This window comes from Mixophyes fleayi, chromosome 3 (genome assembly GCF_038048845.1).
Source record: "Mixophyes fleayi isolate aMixFle1 chromosome 3, aMixFle1.hap1, whole genome shotgun sequence".
In the NCBI taxonomy this organism is placed as follows: Eukaryota; Metazoa; Chordata; class Amphibia; order Anura; family Limnodynastidae; genus Mixophyes; species Mixophyes fleayi.
In genome coordinates this window covers 70,168,954-70,196,011 of record NC_134404.1, presented here as the reverse complement: position 1 = coordinate 70,196,011, position 27,058 = coordinate 70,168,954, and the positions used below count along the sequence as shown (strand labels likewise).

General features: G+C 39.1%; 1 protein-coding gene across 2 annotated transcripts in view; it reads right to left on the bottom strand.

Annotated features, from left to right (window-relative positions):
- The window catches only part of LOC142143668 (glypican-5-like), a 191,828-nt gene extending 165,729 nt beyond the window's left edge, over nucleotides 1-26,099 (bottom strand). For both annotated transcript variants that reach the window (XM_075201692.1, XM_075201693.1), the window contains exon 1: nucleotides 25,604-26,099. In XM_075201692.1, the coding sequence (XP_075057793.1) occupies nucleotides 25,604-25,754 (151 nt within the window). In that variant the 5' untranslated portion in view covers nucleotides 25,755-26,099. The remainder of the gene's footprint in view (nucleotides 1-25,603) is intronic.
- Nucleotides 26,100-27,058: the final 959 nt, after the last annotated feature.

Genomic DNA, 27,058 nt, shown 5'->3' with positions numbered 1-27,058 from the left:
ACTCCAATTTTTGCTGGAGAAAGGGCTTTTCATCCTATCATAAATAGGCCCCTTACTCAGATATCTACATCATGTTAACTCACTGAAGTCATTTAATTGTGAATTTCCTGAAGTGGAAGCAGGGACAACTTAGATAAATAGCTATACACATATATAATCCTCTCTAGAGTCTAATCTACAATTATTTTTTTTCACAAAACTGAAGCAATGACACCAATCCATTCTGCTAATGCTAGCTAATCATAAATTATCAATCATAAAAGAAAACAGTTAAAAAGTTAAGCTATTGTGAGCTTGGTAAATAGGTTCCAGACCTCAGTCCTAACTGAGAATAACGGACACTGCGGTACTTTGCTGAATGCAGGAAATGTCTCTGATGTCTCCTACGTTAGGTTAATGTTCAATACCAAAATAACTGAATTTTACCTAAACCTTGTGGAAGTGGACGGTCTGAGTGGTTTAAGGCTTGATAAATAGACCCCATAGCAACTTAATATCCTGAGTAATGCAATATTCCCACAGCAACAGGAGACTATATATACGTAACGTGAAATGGAATTTAACATAAATAAGTATAAACATAAACACACGACATCTCTTGGTGGCAGCAAAACCTTCCACTTAACACAACACCAATAAACAGGAATACAGCATAACTAGAAATGTAAGGGCATGACACTCATTTTAGAGCTACGATGGGAAAGGAACAATGACCACAGTGATGAAATCATTAACCAGTAACTAAGTGCATACAGTAGATCAGTATGTTGACTGAATTAGTCTTCACAAGCTATCTGGCCACTGCCAGTCATTGCCTTCCAGTAACCAGATACAGGGGCCACAGCAATGACTACACATGCTAATCTAGTAAGTGAGCACTGTACTGCTCTACAGTATCACAGCAGTCCTAAAAGATACACGTGGCATATATTGTATGCAAAAGATGCAATGATGCATGTAACTAGATAAAGCAGTATGACACACTGGCAGCGCTCCATATCTCTAGAGTTCCACTATAGAGCTAAAGTCATTCTGCCAAATTTATAGTACCCTAGATCCTAAGATCTTAAATGGCCACAGAGGGACACCAAGCAGCATATTATCAATATGTTCCTGATGTCAGTGATAAGTAGGATTGAGGCAATAAAAAATATCTAATAATATCTATAATACACTGCCTGCAATATGCAGAGGGAGAAAAAGCAAATTAATACTGTAGAAAGCACTAGTGTGAGAGAATGGAATACCTTTACAAATAAGAATAAGAAAAAGTAATTAAAAGGTTCCTTTAATTACATTCTTTAATGTAGTACAAACAGCTGTAAACACTACAAAGCACAAAAACATACTAACATACAGAGTGGATACCAATACAAATTTAGGCCTAAGCATGGTGGCTTAGTGTTAGCACTTCTGCCTCAGAGCACTGGGGTCATGAGTTCAATTCCCAATCATGGAGTTTGTATATTCTCCTGTATTTGTGCAGGTTTCCTCTGGGTGCTCTGTTTTCCTCCCATATGCCAAAAACATACTAGTAGGTTAATTGGCACCTATCAAAATTGAGCCTAGTCTGTCTCTGTGTATGTTAGGGAATTTAGACTGTAAGCTCCAATGGGACAGGGACAACTCTGTACAGCGCTGCTGAATTAGTGGCACTATATAAATAACTGCTAATTATGATGATGATGATTATATCTAGGGATGGAACACATATCAGGTATCGGGGATAGAAAAATTTAGGGGCCATCCAAACATGGGGCCTGATTCATTAAGGATCTTAACTTAAGAAACTTCTTATTTTAGTCTCCTGGACATAACCATGTTACAATGCAAGGGGTGCACATTAGTATTCTGTTTTGCACATAAGTTAAATACTGACTGTTTTTTCATGTAGCACACAAATACTTGATAGCTTATTTGTACACTGAAATTTAAAGTTGATATTTGTGTGCTACATGAAAAAACAGTCAGTATTTAACTTATGTGCAAAACAGAATACTAATTTGCACCCCTTGCATTGTAACATGGTTTTGTCCAGGAGACTAAAATCAGGAACACCTTAACTACATTATGGGCCCCCGGGCAAAGCAGTGCACCGGGACCCCTATATATACATATATATATATAAAAAAAAAAAGTGACTATATATATGGGCCCTGCAGCCCAGGGGGGCCCGTCGGAGGCCGCACCAAAAAAAAAAACCTGAAAAAAAAAGAAGAAAATACTTACCTTGCGGTCAGCTGGTGATCCGGCTCCCTCCCTGGTCTCCTCCTCCGCGCGGCGCTCCGCAATGGATGTCGGGCGGGCGTGATGACGTCACGCCTGACATGCACTGCGAGCGCCACATGGAGGAGGAGACCAGGGAGGGAGCCGGATTGCCAGCTGACCGCAAGGTAAGTATTTTCTTCTTCTTTTTTTTTTCAGGTTTTTTTTTGGTGCTGCCTCCCTGGGCTACAGGGCCCCCGGGCACCTGCCCGCTGTGCCCAATGGGAAAGACGGCCCTGACTAAAATAAGACGTTTCTTAAGTTAAGATCCTTAATGAATCAGGTCCATGGTGCCATTTATCCCACTGCTTCTACTTCCTATTGGTGGTCAGTGGAGTGGAAGGTTCCCTGTCCCATGTATGGTGGAACTGTCCCCAAATTACACACTTCTGGAAAGACATCCACAACTTAATCACACTTGTCATGCAATCTAAGTGGATCTGAAAGAACAGCGATAACCGTCCTCCCCTTAATGTCTTTTCACATTAGTTACACGTGATGCACTATAGATAGCTCTTATAGCCTTCCCATCCCAAACAGGATTACTGATGTTGTCTATGAAGCCTTCTATCTGGAAATGGAAGTGTTAAAAATAGGACTCATTGAAGAATGTACTTGGCAGCCTTACTCTGAGCAATGGATTCCCAATGTAGTCCAGCAGCTTAGTCAATTCACATGTTCTCTGTAACTCTTTCAGGCGTATCCAGGAGGGAAGTTTTAATTCCAAACTATCACATCATTGCAAGGACATTACAATGCAATGACAATGGCCGTCTATGTGTTTTTGCTCTCTTAAAATGTCATGTCCACATTCTGATCACTGATCTTGATTAACCATCAGCTCGAAGACATTCTGAGAAGGTTAATGTCTGAGGACACTAACAACGTGTTGTGTTTATTTTGAGACTGGAGCCAGAAAAGTGACACCAGGGCGGCGGTGACTGTGACATAAGGGACACATGGAAGATCAAGAGCTGTGTCCTCCAACTAATGACAAAATAAAAGCATCCTACAATGATTCAATAGAAAAGTACAGACTTCTTTCCACCTGCAGCAAAATATCCTAATTATGAGACATATTCAGTATCTAACAAAATGTTTATAGCAAACTCTAATACCCTATTGGTGCTGTGCTATTTTGCTATGCTCATGTTAACTTCTGGAAGCACCAACAACAACCCTTAAATGCAGGTACATAACTCTTCTTAAGTGATTATTTAAAGCTGCATTACCACCTATAGAAAAGATTTTACTAATGTGCCCCACCCCCCAACCAAAGCCACGGGTGCTCCTCTGTTCCTCTTACAGCCTCAGATGAAAAGGAGAGAAGGTGTGTAAGCGGGACGACCAATCACAATCCGCGCTCAAGAGATTGAGGCCTGTCATTGGTCCTCCAGCTCAAATCCCATCCCCTTCAATCCACCATCATTGTCATTGTAATGTATTACAGAAATGGCAAAGCCTGGGAAAAATGGCTGGATATAGTAGTCCACGGGGCTTCGGCTAGTGAGAGGGGTACTTTAGTAAAATATTTCTATAGGCAGTAGTGCAGCTTTAAGGACATGCCCACTTTTGCAGAACTTTGCCATGTCCCATTGAACATTCATGTGAATCTGTCAATTTACCTCTTGCTCCAGTTTACTAGTGATGATAGTCTCACATGCATGCTATATATATGTCATTGCAACCAGGAGCAACTATAAAAAAAATATTTTATGTTCAGTAGACATTAACAGCACCCTAATAACTGTACGTCATGGGGGAAAAAAACATATATATATATATATATATATATATTTTTTTTTAACATTGTATATAAATATTTTTAATTGCTTCAACAATCATTGCTCTATTATTAACTGGTGCATAAATTATATATATAGTATATTATATATACTCAGTTATGCTGGCCTGGCGATACTGGCCCTGTGCAGTTATGGTTAACTTACCTCTACACTGGGCCAGTCTCTGCAGCAATATGCATGTATGAGCCAGCTAGGTGGCTTTTTGGGTTTTCAGTTAAACTTGTAATAATAAAAAAAAAAATCAAAATACACAAAAATATAATAACATAAACAAAATGTAAAACGTTACACATTACAAAATGCTTGATTCAAAGAATAAAGCATTTTTATAATGATAATCATCTGTTATCGCCATCAATAATGCAGTGGTATTTGTTAAGTAGGCTTGACAATGCAGATGTCTCGCCCCCTGCGAGGTTAGGGTGGCACCACCTAGGGCGCCAGTTGAGCTTCTGCTGACCCTGTGTGGCAGCAAAAACAAAAAAAAGTATTTCAATAAAAAAGTGAAAGTGGCCATTTGTGCTATCCCTTTTAACGTCATGCCAGTTGCCTACATAATTCTGGATATGAAAAGTTTGTCAGATAAATGTTTGTATATAATGCTGAATATATTTGCACATATTAATGGGGCCCATAATCCTTTTCAAAGTAAACAAAAACTATGTTTCAGTGGAACAAGAATATTTGCATAGTGTCCATATTTCAAAAATAGAGCATATATCAATCAAGTGGACGGATTAGTTGTAGATTGTTCCTGGCAGCAAATTTATTTGTAATCTTTGTTTAAAATGTATTTTGGATTACACATTAGCGACTTATTGTGAAAGCTAAACTCTAATTACTAACTATTCATGGATCAGCATTGCCACATTCTATTGTATATAATCGAAATACATACACAGAACGGGAACAAACAGCTATTCTCAGTGAAATCGCCACACCTGTACAAGAGTCCTGTGTGGGACTAATTCATTGGATCTACACCAGACTAGGATTCATACTTGCCAACTCACCCTGAATGTCAGGGAGACTCCCTGAAATAGGGGTGATCTCCCTCACTCCCTGAAGACTCTGGCATTCTCCCTGATGCTGAGCAAGTACAAGACGTGGTTGGCTTCACCATCTGTGGCATGATGACACAGTTCAGAAATTGTATCCTATGTCCATGTATTGATGCCTATGGAGGTGCCATTTTCATGGAGACCAAGATTTAATCAAAGACTGACAGGTAAGACAACATGACTTCAGTAATGGAGACAGAAATGTAAAAGACACTTCAGTCTCTAGAGATTCATTAGCTGCTTTTCTTTACAGCATAGTTACCTACTCTCCCGGAATGTCCGGGAGACTCCCGCATTTCTGGGAGACCTCCAAGGCTCCCGGGAGAGCAGGGCAAGCTCCCGGTTCTTGTCCCTGTAATAGATAAGTGGCGGAGGGGGGGCATAATGACGCAAATATTGTGCCATCTTAGCCCCGCCCCCTGCGGCAATTGGCCAATATTGTGACAATCGTTTAGGGGGCAGGGCCAAAATGATGCAATTCGTCAAGCCCCACCCCTGCAGGCCCACCTCCCCTGGGATCTCCCTGAAGCCAACAAGGAAAAGTTGGCAAGTATGCTAGCATTCCCTTTCCACCAGATTGTGCCCATAACCAGAACAATTTAGTAATTATCCACAAAAAACAACTATATGAACAAATCCATAAGAATCAACATGAATACCATTTTACCTAATCTGGAAAAAGTACAGCTTGTCAGCAACAGCTATTTACTGGTTGGTTACATCGTTTTCAAAGACAAATGGGGGCGCCAGAGGAAAAAAAAAGAAGAAAAATCTATAATAACTTGGGTAATCTAAGCAACATCTGACTGCGGTGGGATCTGTATGATAAATGATAAATATCTAATCAAACGAAGATAAAATATAATATATTCTTTATTTAAAAAATTATGTTGACCAATCAATGAATGATAATAATATAAAAAAGTATTAATATATAATTTTAAGAACAATTCAAATATATATTTCCTGTACCAGTGCGCATGTATGATCTGGAAATGCTGGGTCACACGTGTGCAAATGGAGCCCGCACTCGCAGGCAAAGCAGTAAAAGTACTCTTAGTGCTGCCTGCCAGTGTTGCCAGGAAGCCGAGCGCCACTCGGACGCCCCAGCGAATTGTTACTCTTAAATTGAGCAAAAGAAGATTTTCTATTGGAAATCTTCCATATGATAAATATCCCCCTAAGTTTCTTAAGGCAAATTCCATACACTCAAAAGGCTTCATTTGAGTGTGGTGCATCAAACAGGCAACACAGGTGACCTAAGAGAAAGCAACACATGCACCTGTGCAAACAGAGACACAAGTGAAATGTTTGCACATTTTTGTCTAGCCAAATGTTAACACTGCACAGCAGCTTCAAGCCAATGCCTCTGCTTCCATATAATAAGCAGCCAGAATAAACAATTGTTTACAGTTGCTTATTTTAGATATAAAATAAACTAACAGAAAAGGATACAGAGCAACACTATTAATTTTACTAGAATAGCAACATGTTACTAACAGTCTATGCCACAATTACAGTCTTGTAAACCCTAAACTATACTGACACCTACCATTTATGTTTTGCTTCTACACTTGGCACTGTATATAAAATCTGGGGAATACACAACAGCACTCAATTATAAAAACAAATATTGCGACCTTATTAGGTTCAACAAAAGACAAAGAATGGCAGAGGTTAAGCATTACATTAAAATGGATCTTCCTGACATTATGAAAAATAAACTAAATATATACACTATATGGACTAAAGTATTTGGCCACACCTGTTAATTATTGAATTAAGGTGTTTCAATCAGACCCGTTGCCAGAGGTGTATAGAATCAAGCACCTAGCCATGCAGTCTTCATTTGCAAACATTTGTGACACAAAATGGGTCGTTCTGAAGAGCTCAGTGACTTCGAGCGTGGTACTGTGATAGGATGCCACCTCTGCAATAAGACGGTTCGTGAAATTTCATCCCTGCTGGATATTCGGCGGTCAACTGTAAGTGATATTATTACAAAGTGGAAGCATTTATGAACAACAGCAACTCAGCCACAATGCGGAAGACCATGAAAAATCACAGAGCGGGGTCAACGACTGCTAATGCACATGGTGCATAAAAGTCGCCAACGCTCTGCTTATTCCATAGTTGAAGATTTCCGAACTTCCACTGGCATTAATGTAAGCACAAAAACTGTGCGGCGGGAGCTTAATGGAATGGGTTTCCAAGACTGAGCAGCTGCATGCAAGCCTCACATCGCCAAGACCAATGCCAAGCATCGGATGGCGTGGTGTAAAGCACACCGACACTGGACTGTGGAGCAGTGGAACCGTGTTCTGTGGAGTGGCAAATCACGCTTCTCTGTTTGGCAGTCAGATGGTCCAGTCTGGATTTGGCGGATACCGGGAGAACGTTACCTGCCTGACTGCATTATGCCAACTGTGAGGTTTGGTGGAGGAGGGATAATAGTATGTGGTAGTTTTTCAGGGTTTGGGCTAGGCCCCTTATCTAGAGTGAAGGGCAATCTTAATGCTTCAGCATACCAAGTCATTTTGGACAATGATATGCTTCCAACTTTGTGGCAACAGTTTGGGGAAGGCCCTTTTCTATTCCAATATGACTGTGCCCCAGTGCACAAAGCAAGGACTACAAAGACATGGTTTGATGAGTTCAGTGTGGAAGAACTTGACTGGCCTGCAGAGAGCCCTGACCTCAACCCCATTGAACACCTTTGGAATGAACTAGGACGGATATTGCGAGCCAGGCCTTCTCGTCCAACATCAGTCTCTGACCTCATAAATGCTCTACAGAATGAATGGGCACAAATTCCCACAGAAACACTCCAATATCTTGTGGAAAGCCTTCCAAGAACAGTGGGAGCTGTTATCGCTGCAACTCCATATTAAAGTATATGTATTTCAACACAAAATCATTACAGTCCCTGTTGGTGTAATGGTCAAGCGTCCAACTACTTTTGTCCATATAGTGTATATATATGGACAAAAGTTTTTATATATATATATATATATATATATATATATATATATACACACAAAAGTATTCAAATCAAATTAAATAAGGGATATGCAGTTGTGTAAGAACGGACAGCCCTATACTATATATATGTGTATGTATATATATATATATATATATATATATATATATATATATATATATATATATACAGAGCATTAAAACAAATGACAGCTGAAATTAATAACTCTGATTATCTTGTTCTAATGTTACCTGTCAGGGGGTGGGATATAATAGGCAGCAAGTGAACAGTCAGACAGTAAGTTTTGGAAGTTGATGTTTTGGAGGCAAGAACATGGATCTTTCAAAGACCAAATTGTGGTTGCTAGATGACTGGGCCAGAGGATCTCCAAAAAGGCAGGTCTTGTGGGGTGTTCCCTGTATGCAGTGGTTAGTACCTACCATAAGGGTTCCAAGGAAGAACAACCGGGTCATGGGTGCCCAAGGCTCATTGATGCTCATGTGAAGTAAAGGCTAGCCCGTCTGGTCCAATCCCACAGAAGAGTTACTGTAGCACAAATTCCTGAAAAAGTTAATGGTGGCTATGATAGAAATGTGTCAGAACACACAGTGCATCGTAGCTTGCTGCGTATGGGGCTGCATAGCCACAGACTGCTCAGAGTTCCCATGCTGGCCTTTGTCTACCTCTGTCTACTGTCGAAAATGTATACAATGGGTACGTGAGCATCAGAACTGGACCATGGAGCAATGGAAGAAGGTGGCACAGTCTGATGAATCACGTTTTCTTTTACATCATGTGGACGACCGGGTGCGTGTGCGTGGTTTACCTGAGGAAAAGGTGGCACCAGAATGCATTATGAGAAGAAAGCAAGCCGGTGTGTGATGTTCTGGGACATGTTTGCTGGGAAACCTTGGGTCCTGTCATTCATGTGGATGTACACCCCTTCATGGCAACGGTATTCCCTGATGGCAGTGGCTTCTTGCAGCATGATAATGCGCCCTCCCCAACTGCAAAAACTGTTCAGGAATGGTTTGAGGAACATGACAAAGTTCAAGGTGTTGACTTAGCGCCCAAATTTTCCAGATCTCAATTCGATCGAGCATTTGTGGGATGTCCTGGAAAAAGTCAGTGCCATGGAGGCCCCACTTTGCAACTTACAGGTCTTAAAGGATCTGCTGCTAACGTCTTGGTGCCAGATACCACAGGACACCTACAGAGGTCTTGTGGAGTCCATGCCCCGATGGGTCAGAGCTGTTTTACCGGCATGAGGGGGACCTAAAGAATATTAGGCAGGTGGTTTTAATGTTGTGGCTGATTGGTGTATATAGTTCACCAAAAATATCAGTTTCCTCTTACATAAATAAGGAAATGTAAAAAAGGCTTTGTGAAGAGCGACCCATGTAAGGTGTCTTTTTCAGATTGTAGGACTCAGAGCAGGTTTTATTACTGTGTTTTTTCCAAATTGTAAAGCAGGAGTTTGCTGGTGCTATATAAATAAATGACGAAGATATTGGAGAATAGCAAATATTGCGAAAATGGTAAAACAGAGCTAAAAACATGTGCAAATACTGCAAATAGCAATGCAATTTACAGTGGGATGGGATCTACCTATTGTGTGTTAGATGGAATAGAAGATTGAAGGGTCTATTTAACAAGCAATCAAGAGCCAAAAATGACCAGCGTAAATATCAGCAAAAGGCTCTTTTGCTGCTTTTATCTTATTTAACGAAAGCTTAACACTGGAGAAATCAGAGATTTCTCTGGCTTTTAATTACTGTCACTTACCGTTGCTAGACATCTATGAGGACAGCAGCGCTAGGAAATGTATTAAGCTGTGTAAAGCAAAGCTGCGCCATCTCAGGATGGTGTTACTTGTCTTTTTTAATGGAATCCCTCACTGGGGAAAGCGCTATGTTATGCAGTGTTAAGAGGAGAGGGTCTTCACTGGGCTCCCAGACCAGTCCTGGCTTAGTAACTTGCAGAGTACTTAATAATGTAATGCTATGATTTGCAGTTACCAATTTGGGGGCCCCTAGGGAACAGAAGTTTTTAACAGAGTAAAGATAACTTTTTTTCCAGTGGAACAAATTGGTCCAGCTTATTGAGGGCCAAAAGGGGCAAGACTCGATCGTGACAATTCGTTGTAAAGCAGAATACTTACATACTAAAGGGAAGTCCTGAATGAGAGGGAAGGGGATTGAGTGACTGGGGTTTCTGGTTATACAAGCAGGGACTCATATTTCTGGAGCAGACTGCTCCTAAGCTAGATAAATTCACAAGAGTAGTAAACTGGGTCAGAGATGCTTGGTCTTTAATGGAGTATGTTTTGGGTCTTAGGGTCAGGAGGTTACAGAGTAAACATTGTCAGATTATGCAGTTGAATGATATAATCATTTCATATTGTATTGGACTAAATATGACAATGTCAATAAAGGTATGCCTGGAACGTAAAGGGCCTTATGTTTCCAATTTCTTAGACAAGTATGAATTATTGGATGAAGGGGAAGTGTAGACAATTCCAGCAACATAATAAGGCCAAAATCTCTGCACAGAAGAGAGACCAGACAGGTTATTGGAAGAATTTGAAGGAAAATGTTTCAAGCTTTGAAAAAGTTTTCATTCTAGCAACTGTAAAGAAATCCTTGATGTAAGAGACACCCAGAAGGTAACAAAGGACTAGATGGTTTTTAATAAGCAGGGCATGAGGGTTTCTATAATAAGGTTCTTAAAATATATGAGAGAAAAATGACAGATGACCTGGTATTAGAAATGGTTTACTCAGGATGAAAGAGAGCTGGAGAATATAATGTTCACAGAATTTAAAACTAGGGAATGACATGTTCATTTACAATAAAGAAACATGACATAGAAACACTAGGGAGAGCTGTGTGAGACAAGGTACAACCAGGAAACTGCTTTAAGTAATATCTCTAAAATAGCTATAGTTAGAAGGGCAAAAGAACAGGAGATTAGAAACAAGCAGTGTGGATATAATAAATGGTAGAAATAAATGAGAATGGAAAATATTGATCTAATAGGAAAAGATATGATGATAGGTCTGGTTCGGAAGCTAAGAACAGATGTTATCAGGAGAGGTGTAAAGTATTGCCCAATACACTCCTCACTGAGACTCTGTATGATTGTAGCAGTGAGTAAAGCTGGGTACACACTACACTGTTTTCATCCAATAATCGGCTCAAACAGCCGACATACGACCGCTCGTTTAAAAGTCTGGTCTGCCCAAATGGACGATTATCGCCTCATTTGGTTGGTCGTACCGTTTAATATTTTCGGTCCAATCTCGTTTCCGCTGTGCAGTGTGTATAAACTTCCGACCGATCACCAACAGTGAGTATGAAATTACAGTCATTGCTCACGACAACATGGCTGTAAAAAGTCGCTAAAGGGATGTCCGCTCTTCCCTTTATCGTCCTAAACAAGGCTAGTGTGTATGCAGTCCATGGACCGAGCGATCGGATCCTCGATCGCATGTAAAATCGCTCTGCATAAAAAGTTGGTCGAAATTTCTGTAGTGTGTACCCAGCTTAAGACTGAACAATGTGTATTACATTAAAGAAGAGAGTAGCTGCATGATCTGTGAAGGAACGTGTGTAGGAAAAACAGATGGTTATTGAAGATGACCCAACAGAGGAGATTTTTATTAAAAGTAGTAAGTGACCGAGTATGATAAATCAAACTTAAGGCTGAACTGCTTGCAATGATTCATAGTGCTGTCTGGTTTGTAAAAAGATGAGGAAATGTTCCCAAGTGTGACCTGTGATAAAAAAAATATGGGGATGAGGGGGTGTTGAGTGATGGGGATATAACAGAGTGAATGGGGAACATAACTCATTGGAGAGCTAATATGGGGACTAAGGAGAACCACCTGATTCAATGGAAGTGGGGTAGATGAACTAAGGTATGAAAGGAGGTCAACGGTAAGAGATAGTGAACTTGAATGGATGAGTTATTCAGAATTACCATTTAATAAACTGAAGGACTATAGAATGCTGTAATCAAATTAAGACTAGGGAGGAAGGGAATTAAATTGCTGACCAATGGAGCAATACTACATACTCGATAATTAAAGATGGGGCAAGAGGTGCTCGTATCAAATGAAGGTTACATAAATCCGTAGTTAGAAGCAAATGAAGGGATAGGTGCTAATATAGTGACATGGATTAACTAAAAGCTGAGAGAAGGTGTATGTAGATCGAATGAAGGACTAAGTGATCCTAATCGAGTAAAGGCATATGTGATTTACATGAATGACTTACTCAGAAGTGATGGCATTGACTACGGAAATAAAAACATTCTAAATCAATTAAACAGAGAAAGCAGGAAGTTCATGATGTAAAGAACAGCACTGAATGCTTTAAATGAATGTTAAGCAAATAAGATGCTAGGATTCAATGAATGAAATAGAGATGTTCACTGATCCTTGTGTTTTGGTTTTGAATCTGGATTAACTTTTAGATTTGGCAAAACCGCCCTCGCCTGTTTTGTTTTGTATCTCTATTTTTTTCTAAAATGCCTATTTTTTTTGTTAAAATTACATAATTTGGCTCTTTTTTGTTCCTACATTATAATTAACCTCAATAACATTAATTTCCAGTCATTTTCAGTAAATTTTTCAAGTGACAGGGACACTGCTACCCCTGTTTCTGTGTGAGCAATGGCGCTGGATCTCCTGGGGAGGGAAGTACTTATGGAATCTAAAACCCGCAAGATCCGACAACACAACAATGATGTTTGGCCTCGACTCAGATCCGAGGATGCGCAAAAGTACGGAGCCCGAGCATCTCTAGAATGAACGCGTGAATGAATGTATGATCGGTAAATAAGGTGTAAAAATTGAACAATAGATACATAAGTTAGCACAACCCTTTTCCTGGGCTTTTGTCTACAAGCTAAATGATTTGAACTGAGTGATGGAGTATGTGACTTGAATTACATGTAATTGACTGAGAGACTATAGAACATGGCATTCAAAATAAGGTCATGGAGCAGTACTGCATATCCTCAAATGAATGATAACAAAATTCTCAAATACAGTGAAAGACAGATTGTGATCTTCTTGAATCAACGGAATGCTGAATAAATTAGGTCAAGCTTGGACGACCTGTGACTCTCCAGGAGTTATAAAACTACAAGCCCCAGCATGCTTTGCCAGCCGATGGCTGCCAGGATATGCTGGGACTTATAGTTTCACAACACCTGGAGAGCCGCAGGTTGTCCATGCCTGAATTAGGTATTAGTATCAAATGATAGGTGAGCCAATAAGGTGTTACAAACAACATAGATATAAGACAGTGGGGTGTGAGACTCCAATGGAAGGCTAGGCTTCTGAAACAGTGGCATGAATGTGCTTCAACTGTGCACAGGGGCGGATTGGTGATTGGCTTTACCGGGAGGAATCCCGGTAGGCCGGCACCTTAAAGAGGCCGCTCGCAGGCCGCTCCACTAAGGAATTATTATTATTTAAATTTTTTTTCAAAGTACACCCTGCGCGCGCCGGCGCTGGGTGGATGGTAGTCGGCGGAGGGGAGAGGGGGGGGGAGCATTGAGTTGCCGGTGGGGTTATTACAGAGGGGAACGGGGCGCCGATCAAATACATTGGTGGAAAGCAGCAGGCAGCCAATCGCGAGGCTGCCTGTTGCTTACTGGGGTCCACAATGCTGTGAGGTCGGACAGGAACTTCCTGTCTAAATAGAGGAGCGATGCTGCGCGCTGGCAGGTAAGTGAGGGGAGCCTGCTAATATATATATAAAAACTACTCTGGATGGGAAGGGGCTACTCTCTCTCTATTTCTATCTATCTATATATATATATATATATATATATATATACATAAATTACTCTGGATGGGAAGGGGCTACTCTCTCTCTATTTCTATATATATATATATATATATATATATATATACATATACATCTATATATATATATATATATATATATATATCTATCTATATGTATATATATATATATATATATATGTGTATATATATATATATATATATATATATATATATATATATATATATATATATATATGTATATATATACACTATTATAGATGGGAAGGGACTGTAATGAGAGACATGAAGGGGGCAATAGGAGAGATGTGAGGTAATGGGGAGACTGCTATATTACTACAATGTGCGAGGGATTGGGGGTGCTATGTTACTAAAATGTGTAACGTAAAGGAAGGGGGGGGGTCTTAATATGTGAGTGTGTGGGAGGTTTACATTTAATGGTGAAGTGTAGGTGGGGGCTATTTATTTAATGAGTGATATTTTATCTTTGAGGCTATTTAATTTAATATTAGGGCCTAAAAATTTAAGGCAGGGGGACGGGACATTTAGTTTAATGCTGGGATGGTATAGTGTTATTAAATGAGGGTTATCTTTTAAACGTAAATACTATTAATTTATTGCTGGGTCTGTTTAGAGGGAGGGTTTATTTAATAAATGTGTATAAAATGAATTTAATATCAGGTCTGGTTGGAAGGAAATAGATCTATTTATTAAATGTAAGTACTATTATTTTAATGTTTGGGCTAGAAGGAGGCCTAATTATTGAATATGGGTGCTATTGATTTAATGCTTGGGCTGGTTTGAGTTTTCTACATTTCATATATTAATTTTTTTTCCAAATAGAGTCCCCAACATTCCAGGATCCAGACAAGCAGCAACTGATCTAAAGACACCAGCAGCTACAGATGATGTAAGTGACAAGAACAGGTAGGAGAGAGCAGGACAGTCTGCCACCTGTCCTGAATTTCTCGGGCCAATCCAGAATTTGTGTGACTAAGTGAGACATTCAGGATTTGGTCCGACTGCAATGACAGTTAGGAGGTATGTCTCGCTTTCCATTGTACTGCTTGAGAAGGCAGAGCTGCGTGTACTTTACAGTAGAGCACACTGTATTGCCTGAAATTAATCCAGCTCTGGTGATACTTTATTGGTTCTTGCATTTATCCCATTGTCTGCCTTCTACCTTGCACTGGTCCCATTCTCAATTCACTTTGTAGAACATATGGCAGCCCCCATTGTACTGACAATATCATTAATCCTGCCTCCTTTGTACTTAGTATATCACCAGCAAACCCTTGATATTTGCTCTCCCCTTCACTTATGCTATTGTTAGTCCCCACTGTACTGATCTCATTGTCAATGCTCCCTGCACTGTTATTAATTAAAACCATCACCAATCACAGGGCACATTTAGAGCTAATAATCAAATGTCACAACATAAGTGTTTTGTTGCAGATGCTTAAAGCATTTCACCTTGATCACACCTAGAAAACCATTTAATATAGGAATTACTTTAAATGTATTTTTCTGAAACACACAGTACACATATATAATATACTGTATAGAGAGAGATTTGACTGTTATCTCATGACGTCAGGGGAAAGGTGCAACAGTGCGAGAGGTGCTCATATGTTGCTCTGGCAGACTCATCAAATACGATTGTGCCAACATGTTTCCTAATAGCTAAACTTTTTAAATAAAGTCTGAAAATAATGTTTCTATGTAGGGAATTTTGGAAGGATGTGTTAGTAGGCAACTAAACCAGTTGGAGCACAGAGGCATAATCCAGTCACAGATCATGCAAAAAGATTAATGTAATTTTATAACACAGGACTGGCTGCTTTTTCCCTGCATTGCTTTAGAAATGACCCACTGTGTATTAAGTTATCACATCTAGGTTTTCCTAAGTATTATTACAATCAAATTCCAGTACATCCAAATATTGCCCACTTTTGTGTTGGCCCTGCCTACAGTTGATTTGGTCCCGCCCACATGAGGCCACTTCAATAATTTTTTCCAGGGCCACTTTCAGTTCCCAATCCGTCCCTGACTGTGCATATTGATTGAATGCAAATAAGTCAATACCTGTATAAATTGAATGACAAATAAAGTAAGCAGGGTGCTTGAACTGATTAATGTGAGAATGGGGTGTTTTTGCAGGAGTTAACAATGGGTAACAAGATAGTCAAATGGGTCAGGTAACTATAGACCTAAACAAAAGTGAGGTAGATGAGCTGGTGGGTATATATGACTTAACGAAGGAATAATACAGACCCTAGAAGAGCTGTGCTACACAATGTATACAGAAGTGGGTCAGAACGTCTGTATGAGGACAGAAGAATTGGTTTCTGTTAATCTTCAGGAAAGAACTGGTGGGGTGCTGAATGTACTGAGCATGGAAGTGCTCTGCTCAATCAACAAAGGGATAAAGAAATGATGAAGGATATCTGAATGACGTATATATAGGAGTAAGCGCAGGAGGTTTGGTATTTCAAATCTGCAGTTTGTCAATGATATATTAGTGAAAAAGATAAGGACAAACAAACAGGGAGCAGACAATTGAATTAGATCAGAGCAGGGGTCACAGGTCAAGCCTACAACTACTGAATAATTCAATAGCTGTCATAATAAGCCTCCTCCCCCACTGATACTTATCTATTACTCATTTACTATGATGTCAATCCCTGCCTCCATTCGGCAAGTGTAATACACTGCCAAAATCTCCAGTTCAGGGATTTCCACCTATGGAAATGGAGGGATTAATAATAATGATAACTGCTTGAAGGATGACTCCTTGGGAAGTGAACAGTTCTGACATACTGAAACCAAGGAGCAGTTATTTAAAACTCCAGACCCTCTCACAATTGCAATCTAAAACCATTGGTTAGACTGGGCTTTACTCTCTGCTGCTGTATATAGACTGGGCCCTCACAAAGGAATAGCTGCTCAGAACTCTGTGACTGGCTGTCTCTGAAAGACTCAGGTCATGGGGCAACCACCGGGAACCAATTAGCATAGTTCCAGATCATTTGCTGATGGTTATTGCTTTTATTAGCATGAACCCTTCTCTACCCTCAGCTGTTTTATCTGCCAAAGAAAGACAGAATTGTGCTAGTTGCAACAATGTGAAATGAAAAATATGTATGTGTCTAGGTAACCCCTTCTATCCATTAATTAGTGTTTATGTGATTTAATTGTTGACTAATTGGTACGTTAATTGTTAGTTTAGGAGTTTATTTAGTTAAGAAAAAAACATGATGCTCCTGGCCCTGCATGGTATCCATATAGTCTGGCTAAAAAGGCAATACATACTAACAATCATTTTATTAAAACAAATCAAAACATTATAAAATTTGCTTAGATAGGAAATAAAAAAGTTATTCCCAGGGAAGACATAGCAGCACAAAAACATATATATATATATATATATATATATATATATATATATATATATATATATATACAAGTTAACCCGTGCATGATACTCATGCATTCTAGTCAAATCAAGCTACTTAAGGTGTTAAAAAGGTTCTTGTCATGCATTTGGGCCTAGCCCAGGCCTCCTCAGGGGAAGAGCGTTACTTCCCGACGCAAGCGTCCTTTTTTAACGTAGTTTTGTCCACATGTCACCACCTCATCATTCATCCTTCATCTTCATCGCCACATCCTTCATCAAGCTACTTAAGGTGTTAAAAACTCCCCACTGTCACCCCCGGCAACCACCAACCACTCCCAACTGTCACTTCTCCTTCAAGAAATATATAGGTCAGTGTATAACTCTGCCCAGCAGGTGGCGCTGCAGCTTGTTGTTTTTTTTCCCACACGCCACTAGGCATTTATATAGTAGATATACATATATATATATATATATATACATATATATATATATATATATATATACATATATATATATATATATATATATATATATATATATAATGTGTGTGTGTGTTAGATTAAGACGCAAATATAATCAAAACTTGGAAAACTTTCAATTTATTTTTTTTCCCTTCACACTCACTGTCTACTTGCTTTGTTCTCCCTATCAGTTCTGTGCTTAAATTGTCCTGTCCTGTCTGCTCTCATTCATCTCCTGCGTTACACAACAATCTTTTCTACTCCCTCCTTCCATTTTTCTTTTTTTTTCATAGCCAGGCACTGGCAGTCTACCTGGCAATGCTTTCCCATGGTTCTTCTGTGGCCTAATGCCTCTTGTCACCCACCTGCTGGGCCTGTCAAAAATTGGCACACCCCATATCCTAACTAAAATTTGCAATTATAAAATGCTGCTCATGTTGTAAACTCTTCAGTGTCACACTTCATTCTGTACTCTGAAACAATCACACTGGTACAGCAGCTTCTTTCAAATTGGGCCCAAGCCTTGCTTGGGAGACAGTACAAGTTTTGGAATATACGGCAAATCTGAGGGTCTGTGCCCTGACCTATTTTCCACTATCCAGATGAATGCACTTCTATCATCTCAGCTTTTTGTTATATACCAATAGTTTGTGTAATTAGCAGCTGGAGTTCCAGGCAGGAGAAGCGAGATAATCCTTTACCAGGTGAGCCCAACAGGACCTCCTAAATACATCTTATAAACCCCTAACATACACAGAAGCTGTAATCAACTATGACGCATTATCCCGAAATAGACTTACATACATGCAAGCAATTCCTTATCTGCAAACAATCCTCCCTACACTCAAGCAACATGATCTGACTAATCCTTTAGACTCACTCATATTGAATGGTTTATACTATACCTTTTTAGACTCACTCATATTGAATGATTTATACTATACCTTTTTAGACTCACTCATATTGAATGCTTTATACTATACCTTTTTAGACTCACTCATATTGAATGGTTTATACTCCACATCAGCAATATACGCAATAATAAAAGTAGATGAGGGTTGATTAAAAAAATTCAAGTCTCCCAATTAATTTTCATAGCACAGGTTCTAAGTTTTTAATTCGCCCAAAATGTCAATGATCCATCTTTCTCTTTACCAGGTGAATGGGAGCAGCCCAAGGGCCCTTACGCTCATATGTCACTCTGTTTTGCAACATTTGTTTTAACACCAATTTTACTTCTTGATATAAGTCAGGTGGAATTTGCAGCTACCTCTCTCGCACTGCAAGTGCCCTTCCTGTTGGGATATCATTAGAAATATTGGTAGTACAGCCAAAGTCATACTCATGCCTGGCAAAGATATCTTGATGTTACCATTCTGTTATACTTCTAGCTTTGTCACCTGTCAACTCTCATCTTTCCAAACTGAACTTTTACAAGTTTGCACTTTGCAAAAAGTGATTTTGAAACCCGTGCAGAATATTACAGTTTTAGCACATATAGTTTATTCAAACTGAGTAAATGGTGAACTCGTCAAGTTTAGAGAAGTTAAAAGCCGTTCAAATCCCGCTGAGACTAGAAAATCTGTCAACCTACCACGTTCTCTTACCACAAAGCAGCCTAGTGACTGAGATCTATCTAGTCTCTGATCATCTCAAGTGGAACCTTCACAATAGAAATGAGTGGATTATGACAGTTGCCATTGTTTCCAGTACTTACATCCCATATCATGAAACAGTGTTCTGTCCAGTGTTTTTAACACATTCATGCCAACAATTACAGAGACCAACTTTCTACCAAGTCCGCTGTTGATATAATGCTGGGTACACACTACAGATTTTTCAGCAGATTATCGAGCTACACACCAAACGACCATTTGGCTCGATATCACATTAGTGTGCATGCTCCAATGATGAACGATTATCATTCCAACGCACATTGTATTGTTTGATTTGATTTTTAAACCAAACAAAAAACTCTCGTTCAACGATGGAACAATGTTGTTCTAATTCTGCATTGTGCATGCACTCATGACCGGCAGTGTCCATAGATGTCTATGGAGTGTGCAGAGTCACGATCTTTTGAGCTGCTGGTTATGATGACAGATGAAGAGCACAGATCTGAAGGTAGATCTTGTAAAACGTGTTTAGTGTGTACACATGAATCGGAATGCTGATCGGGACTTTTTTTTTTCAGTCGTTAGTAAAATTGTTAACTATATCGCATTAAGGAGAAATTTTCTGTAGTGTGTACCCAGCCTAAGTCTCCTGCCATTTGGCCCTCAACCATGGGAATGGCTAGTTTAAAGCTTCTTATCTGTATACATGATTATACAGATTAGATTGTCTCTTCATCCATACCTCCAGCATTGTGGGGTTGTCTGTCTACCAGCTGGTGTTGAGCCTAGTAGTCTTCGAGTTGTTGTTGAAAATCCTATTTTACCAGAGAATATCTTCCCTCATTATAAGCGCAGTGTCTCTAAGGTCTTCACAGAATTTTTCAGAATATATGACCTGCCTTTCTCTCTGACAAGTAAAACTGTGACTTATATTGAACAATGGTAAGCTCAACAAAATACAGTTTTCATTCTCTCTTTACAATCTGTCCAAGGAGAACATAGAAACATCTCATATAAATTGATCCCTAACCAATGTATATCTGACAGTTCACACAGCTCTTGATCATCCTTATTCTGGAGAAGTTTCCTCAATTCCTGCAGGAATTTCCAAATTGGTTTCACTCTTTTTTCCAAAAAAAAAGAGCAAAAAGTATTTTGCTTACACCACTGTAGAAGACATATTCTCATTGATATCTTCTAGAATCTTAATGATGTCCCTTAGTGTAGCTCTAACCATTTCTGACTTTAATAGAATAGTATTTCTGGCATTGACTTTTAATCCATTCAAACTTGGTTCAGCCTGGATGTCTCTGGAGACCTGGTACAGTCTTTGCAGTACTTTATAGTCAACCATTCCAAGCAGCTATAGACATCAAAGTTCAGTAGGTGAGCCACAACAGCACCTATAGGTACCATAATTGGAGCACCAGTGATAGCACTATGGTGATCCATTATTCTAAATGATCAAGGGAGGGTTCCTTTGTATCCTGCTGACTACATCAAAATGAGGGAGCAGGGCTTACAGAAACATAAAAACCTTCCCTTCTGTATCCTGTCAAGGCAGTGTTAATTTATTACTGAAGCTGAAAGAAAAGGGAAGGACAAGTACCAGCCACACAGGATTATTCTTGAGCAACACCATCTTCAATTCAGTTTCCACCAGTGCCTTTATATGATAACTTGTGACAATCTACAATATATTATTTCCACCTTTCTCATTGAGTGTGAATACTTTTTTGTGTTTTTTATTTCTCTTTCCCTTTTTTGATTTGCAACATTTTAATATTCCTGTTTTCTTTTCTTAACATTCCAGACAACAATTTGAATTCTTTCAATTCTATATTCAAGGCTATATTCTTTTCTTTTTTGTTTGAAACTATTTCAATAACTAAAATTAGGAGGATTAATTTCCATCTAAGGTTATGGCAGTTAGTTAATTAACTGACAATTTGGTTAACAAGAGATCAATATGTTTTTCAGGAATAAATTTAATTCCTTCTTTCTTAGATTGACAGATACATATATATATATATATATATAATCATCATCACCATTTATTTATATAGCGCCACTAATTCCGCAGCGCTGTACAGAGAACTCATTCACATCAGTTCCTGCCCCATTGGAGCTTACAGTCTAAATTTTCCTAATGCACACACACAGACAAACACACACACACACATATATAAAAATGAAAACTTCTTACATGGCCTGACCCACCTAGGAATGCCTGACATTCTTCAAAATTATACACCACTAACATTTGGTTCAAAATCTTCCCCTCTTAGGAAATGCTCAGGCACTCCCTACCTTATCCTGAACTGAAAGCACAATTGGATTTATTCAGAGTTACTGTAAACCAAACAATTCCCTGCCATGTATGTAGTGTTATAAAAACCAAACCTGACACGTTAATTACTTAAGAACACAAAGACATAGTTTAATATGAGAAAAAAGTCACAATGCTTGTTAAATAAAAATGGTGATAGCAAAGTGACTTGCAGAAAAAAATATGAAAATATTAATGCAAAACAATTCTCTTAAAATAAAACAGAAATAAAAACATAGCACACTCACATACTCATTGTGTAATTCTTACGCCTGCAGAAGGATAGAAGATCTGAACAATTCATCAGTAGACTGATCCAGCAAGTGACAATTTCTAAAATAATTTCATTATTTTTTAAACTGCCCACCCCTTCCCTTTCCTTTATAGTATGCTAATCTGTTTTCCAACTGTTTTATTATCTTTTTGTTCAAACAAAGTCCAGTAATACGTTCTATACATATTTTAACTTTCTTCTAAAACATAGCAGAGATATTATGCTAAATCCATTAAATCAGTTATGATTTCCCTTACATATGCATAGGAAACATGAATACGCTAATTGGATTTATTGGGGAGATACATTATGTCCATCACTCAGGTATGGGGCTGGTATATATTGATGACACACTGTCACGCTTCAATGCAGAAAACTGGAAATCACAGCAATGGAGCCCGGAACATAATGAAAGCATAAGATGTTTATTGAACAGGTATAAACCAGTATGGTATATATAATTAATGGTACAAACCAAGTATTGCAGATACTGAACAAGGATTTCTGAGTGAAGCTAAAAACTGGTAGCAATAAGGAATACAGTAGATGCAGGTGGAATGACTGAGTGGAGAGAGATCCGGTACAGAGATAGCAGCGAACATCTTATAGAAGTCCCAGAGAACAGGAGAAGCAGAACAGCAAATCAATAAGGAACAGCAACAAAACAATAATGACCAGCACAGGTAACTGGGAGAGGCAGATATAAATAGGGAGCCACCAGGTGCAGGTGATTAATTAGTGCAGCAGGTTAACCCCTAGTAGTAAGAAGAAACAAGGCACAATAGCAGCACCTCTGGTGGATTAGAGGTACTGTCGGATAATACATTCAATGTAACAAGTCCAATATAGTCCCAAAAGCAGGAGCTGCCAATACAAAGCAGCATGCAGATGCAATGCTGCAGAAAAGGTGAATGCAGTTCCTGACACACATGTCATGTGGCTAGTCCTAATATACCACTGGTTACATATTTGTACATAGATATTCCCCAACATGGATTATGAAAAATATTGTTTTAATATATTTTTTCCTATAAAGAACATGTCTGTCATTGGGGGGACCACAGATATTATCCTCTTGGACTACAAGGATTCCCAGTCTTTGAACCTCTGTGTTGCTGTGCAATAAACCTTAGTTGACTGGTCATCTGGACATCCAGGCATCTCTACATGAACAATCCAAGCAAGGTGAAGAGAACCCAGACTGACACACACAGATTTCACATGTTAAAAACAATTCATATCTTTGTGAGTGATCAGGACAACATTAATATATAATTTTCCTAATTATTCTGATTAAGCCATAGTCATAACAACTTCATACAGATTTAATTTGTTCTCTGGCTGCTGTCTTTTTGTTTCAATATCTGTCAGTTCTGTGCTTAAACTATCCCTCTGTTTCTTATACTTGTATTGCTTTATTCTGTATTTACTATGCTATGTGTGTCTGCCCAATTTTTATCTTTAAATCTGCGTCATAGCTCAACAGATATTTTCCCCTCCTGCACCTGTTTTTTTTTGCATTGCTATTCAGACTAACAACACATTCCTATTGTTCAGCTGTGGGTTTATGCTAATCTTTACCTGCCCGCTTGGCTTGTCAATATTTGACACATCCCTTTTTCTGATCACATTGTCACGGCCTCCAATCAGAGCTTTGCTGTTTGGGTGACTCACAGAATGGAGAAAAAGTTAAGTATTACTCCTTTCATGCCCATGTGTTTTATGGTTAGCAAATGACATTCATGCCCAATGTATGCCCAACAGATGCATTTGCATATTATCCCTGAAGATGCAGGGATTTTACAATATCCCTCTAAATATATCTGTTATATCTGGTTTCCATTAAAAAGTAAGTATTGAAAAATTATTATTTCATCTACCCGGATCGGTTCGTCATATTAGTACAAAAAGATTTGCCGTCATTTCTCGAACTTAGTAGATATTGAATAAAAAAAATTACATTTAAAACCACTAATGAGGATGGAGAAATTTGAATGCAAATGGTGAATTTCTAATAGGACTGGTCAAACAAGAACTTGTCATATCAAATGCGAACTGCAAATGACGAGGGTCCTAGTGATTCTTTAGAACTAGATCACCTGCATACAAACTACCCTACCCTAAATCACCCCTTCATTGTAACAAATATGCCACTTATGCGTGTGGGGACTAAAAAATGCCCCCCAATCATCCTCCTCTACCATAAAAACACCTCTGAACTGCTGCACAAGTCCCACTCTAGTGCACAGGGGGGCACACCTGCCAACTGTCCCGGCAGTCAGGACAAAAGTGCTAGACTCAGGACTAAATCGGGCCAGTTGAAAGTTATACTGTGACCCACAGCAACCAATCAGACTTTTCTCTAAAAAAAAACCCAAACATCTGATTGGTTGCTATGGATTACAGCACCTTCACTCAGTTATATCACCTTACTGCACACAAAAAATTATTTTTGAAAGTGCAAACGTGCAGAGTCTTTCTATTTGCACAGGTATGCTTATTGTCTGCAATGTGCATTCATAGTTGTATACTCATATCCCAGTTTTTGGCATTGTCCTCTGAAAATCAATCTACACCTGCTTTTGCGGTATTGCAGATCTGACTTTGTTAATTAATTTTTATTTTTCTATAATTCCCCAAAACACTGCTTGATTTAGGCTAATTTATGTCATAAATAAATTATGACTATGAGTAAGTGGACATGGGGACTGTATTTATTACATCTGTCACTTTTGTTTATTGGAGTGTTTGTAGTACATTGGTCTAAGTGTACTTGTCACCTGATCCTGATGGCGCTATCTATGAACCTGTTTATTACCTTGAAATGTATCTCACTTTAACAACAAATGTGTCACATTTAAGTCTGGCCCCTCTTACAAATAGAATCTCAGAACAGACAAAAAAGTTACAAGGTGATAATAATTAACGTTTTTAATTACAGATATGTTATACATATCTATAGTCTGGCTGTATTTGCTTAGCACCATCTTTTAGTGAATGCACCCTAGCATCTTAGGAAACATCAATGCTCTCGATATTTACACATAACTCTCCTTAAACACTTTTTTGCACTGCTCCCACCACATAATCTGACTGTATAAACTGCTCACATTAAATCCACATGTAATCCTATTACTGAAGATAACTACTTGGGATGGTAATAACATTGTACAAGATCAAGGACTTTACAATGTACACATGAAGTTTCTATGATAAGTACAGACGATGCATGTTATCACAGCTATCACAACTTTACACCATCCTGAAGGTAGCACATGTACTCAGCTATTCATTTATATCAACATAGAACAGATAGATTTCAAGACATGGAAACATTGTGCATACATTTGTGTATATAACAGACTTACACTGTGTGACCTATATTAAAGTAAGAAGAAGTGTAGGGTTATCCGCTAATTGTCAGGGCAATAACAACGCTATTGTGTAACTGTGATTAGAAAGAAGACTTGTGATGAATAAATATTTTGTTCAAAGTGGGTTCTGTTCATAGCAAGGTATGGAAATCAACTATTAACATGCAATAAATCTGTGGCACATAGGGGTAAATAATACCAACATTGGGCAACTTGCACTCACCCTCAACTGGTACCTCGGGCACCAGCCGTCCTCTCCCGACCTGCTGAAGCTGAAATGCCGCACGCACCTCATGACAACTTGGGGGCCGCTCGGATGGCATCAGTGCCATGAAGTTGAGGAGCAAGAGGAGGGGCAGGAGCAACATGGGCATCTCACCAGTCTGAGGGGTACACACTGAGTGTACCAACCTCTATTTACATTTACAAGGCATCTATGTGCCAATGTCTGTTCTAAATGCACAGCTTATACAGACACCTGTACACCACCTCTATGAACAGCACCTGGGCAGACCTCAATGTACTGTGCACAACATGTCCATACATAAGACCGCAGATGTCTCCTGCCAGGACTCTTCTGCCTCCTATACGTCACACCTTTGTAAGAGCCGGTCTTTAGTTTACTCTTCTATCTCTTTGGCTGTCAGCTTCATTCTGGCTCTATGTTAAGTCCCAGACTGCAGGACAGGTCCCTCCCTCCTCACTTCTGTACTTCTCCCTCACTTCATGCCTCCCTCGCTGTTCTCTTCGGCCCCTCCCTCCCTCTCTCCTCATCCCCCATCCATTCCTGACAATTTAACCCCCCACTTCCCTAACTCCCCCTTGCCTATCACCCACCAGCGATCTGCAGATTACTGTATGGCTTTTGGAGCATTGCACGGTTTACCGTCCACATCATGTTGTAACAAAAATAAATTGGATATGTCAGTCATCTTGTTACAGCATGACTGCGTCAAACCAAAACACTGGAGCCAGCATTAGTGACTCAAGCAGTTTAAAGGTCAATAATCAATTGAGTGTAACCAAAACCACGAATAGTACAATTGTCACAGTAATATAAATACATATGGGGCAATTATGTTTCAAATCATGTAAATGCAGTTAACATTTGTACTGTAAATATGCTGGCAAAATTGTACAAATTTTGTAGGGGAGTCTGGCTAAAAGCTTTTCTGGCTGAGTGAAAGCTCACAATGATAATGTAAGTAATTCTAAACATTTTTTCCTATTACAATTGCACAATTTATAGGGTCAGTCAGTAAGACTCATCCACACATTTGCATTTTTCACCAGCATTTCAAAGCAAAAGAATTGGATGCAAAGTGCATAAAAAATAAAATGCAATTGGGTAACGCAGGTATTTTAGTAATTGGTGGCAAACAGACAAAGGGCAGACAGAATTTGGTGTCTGTGTTCTGTTGATCTGACCCTACCTTGGCATAGAAATCTGATGTGTACAGACCAGCTTAACTGCACAGGGAACACAGTTCACTAATATGAGGTGCATTATAGCCACTTTCTGATGCCACATAATGTACCTTAGACAAATGGGACATGGACACGGAAAATATACCCGTATACAAATGTTTAGCTGAGTCTATAAATATTACAGAAGGGTTAAAACCTCTAATTATCTGCTAATAGAGCCAAAGGGCAGGTATCAGTTTGTGGTGAGGAG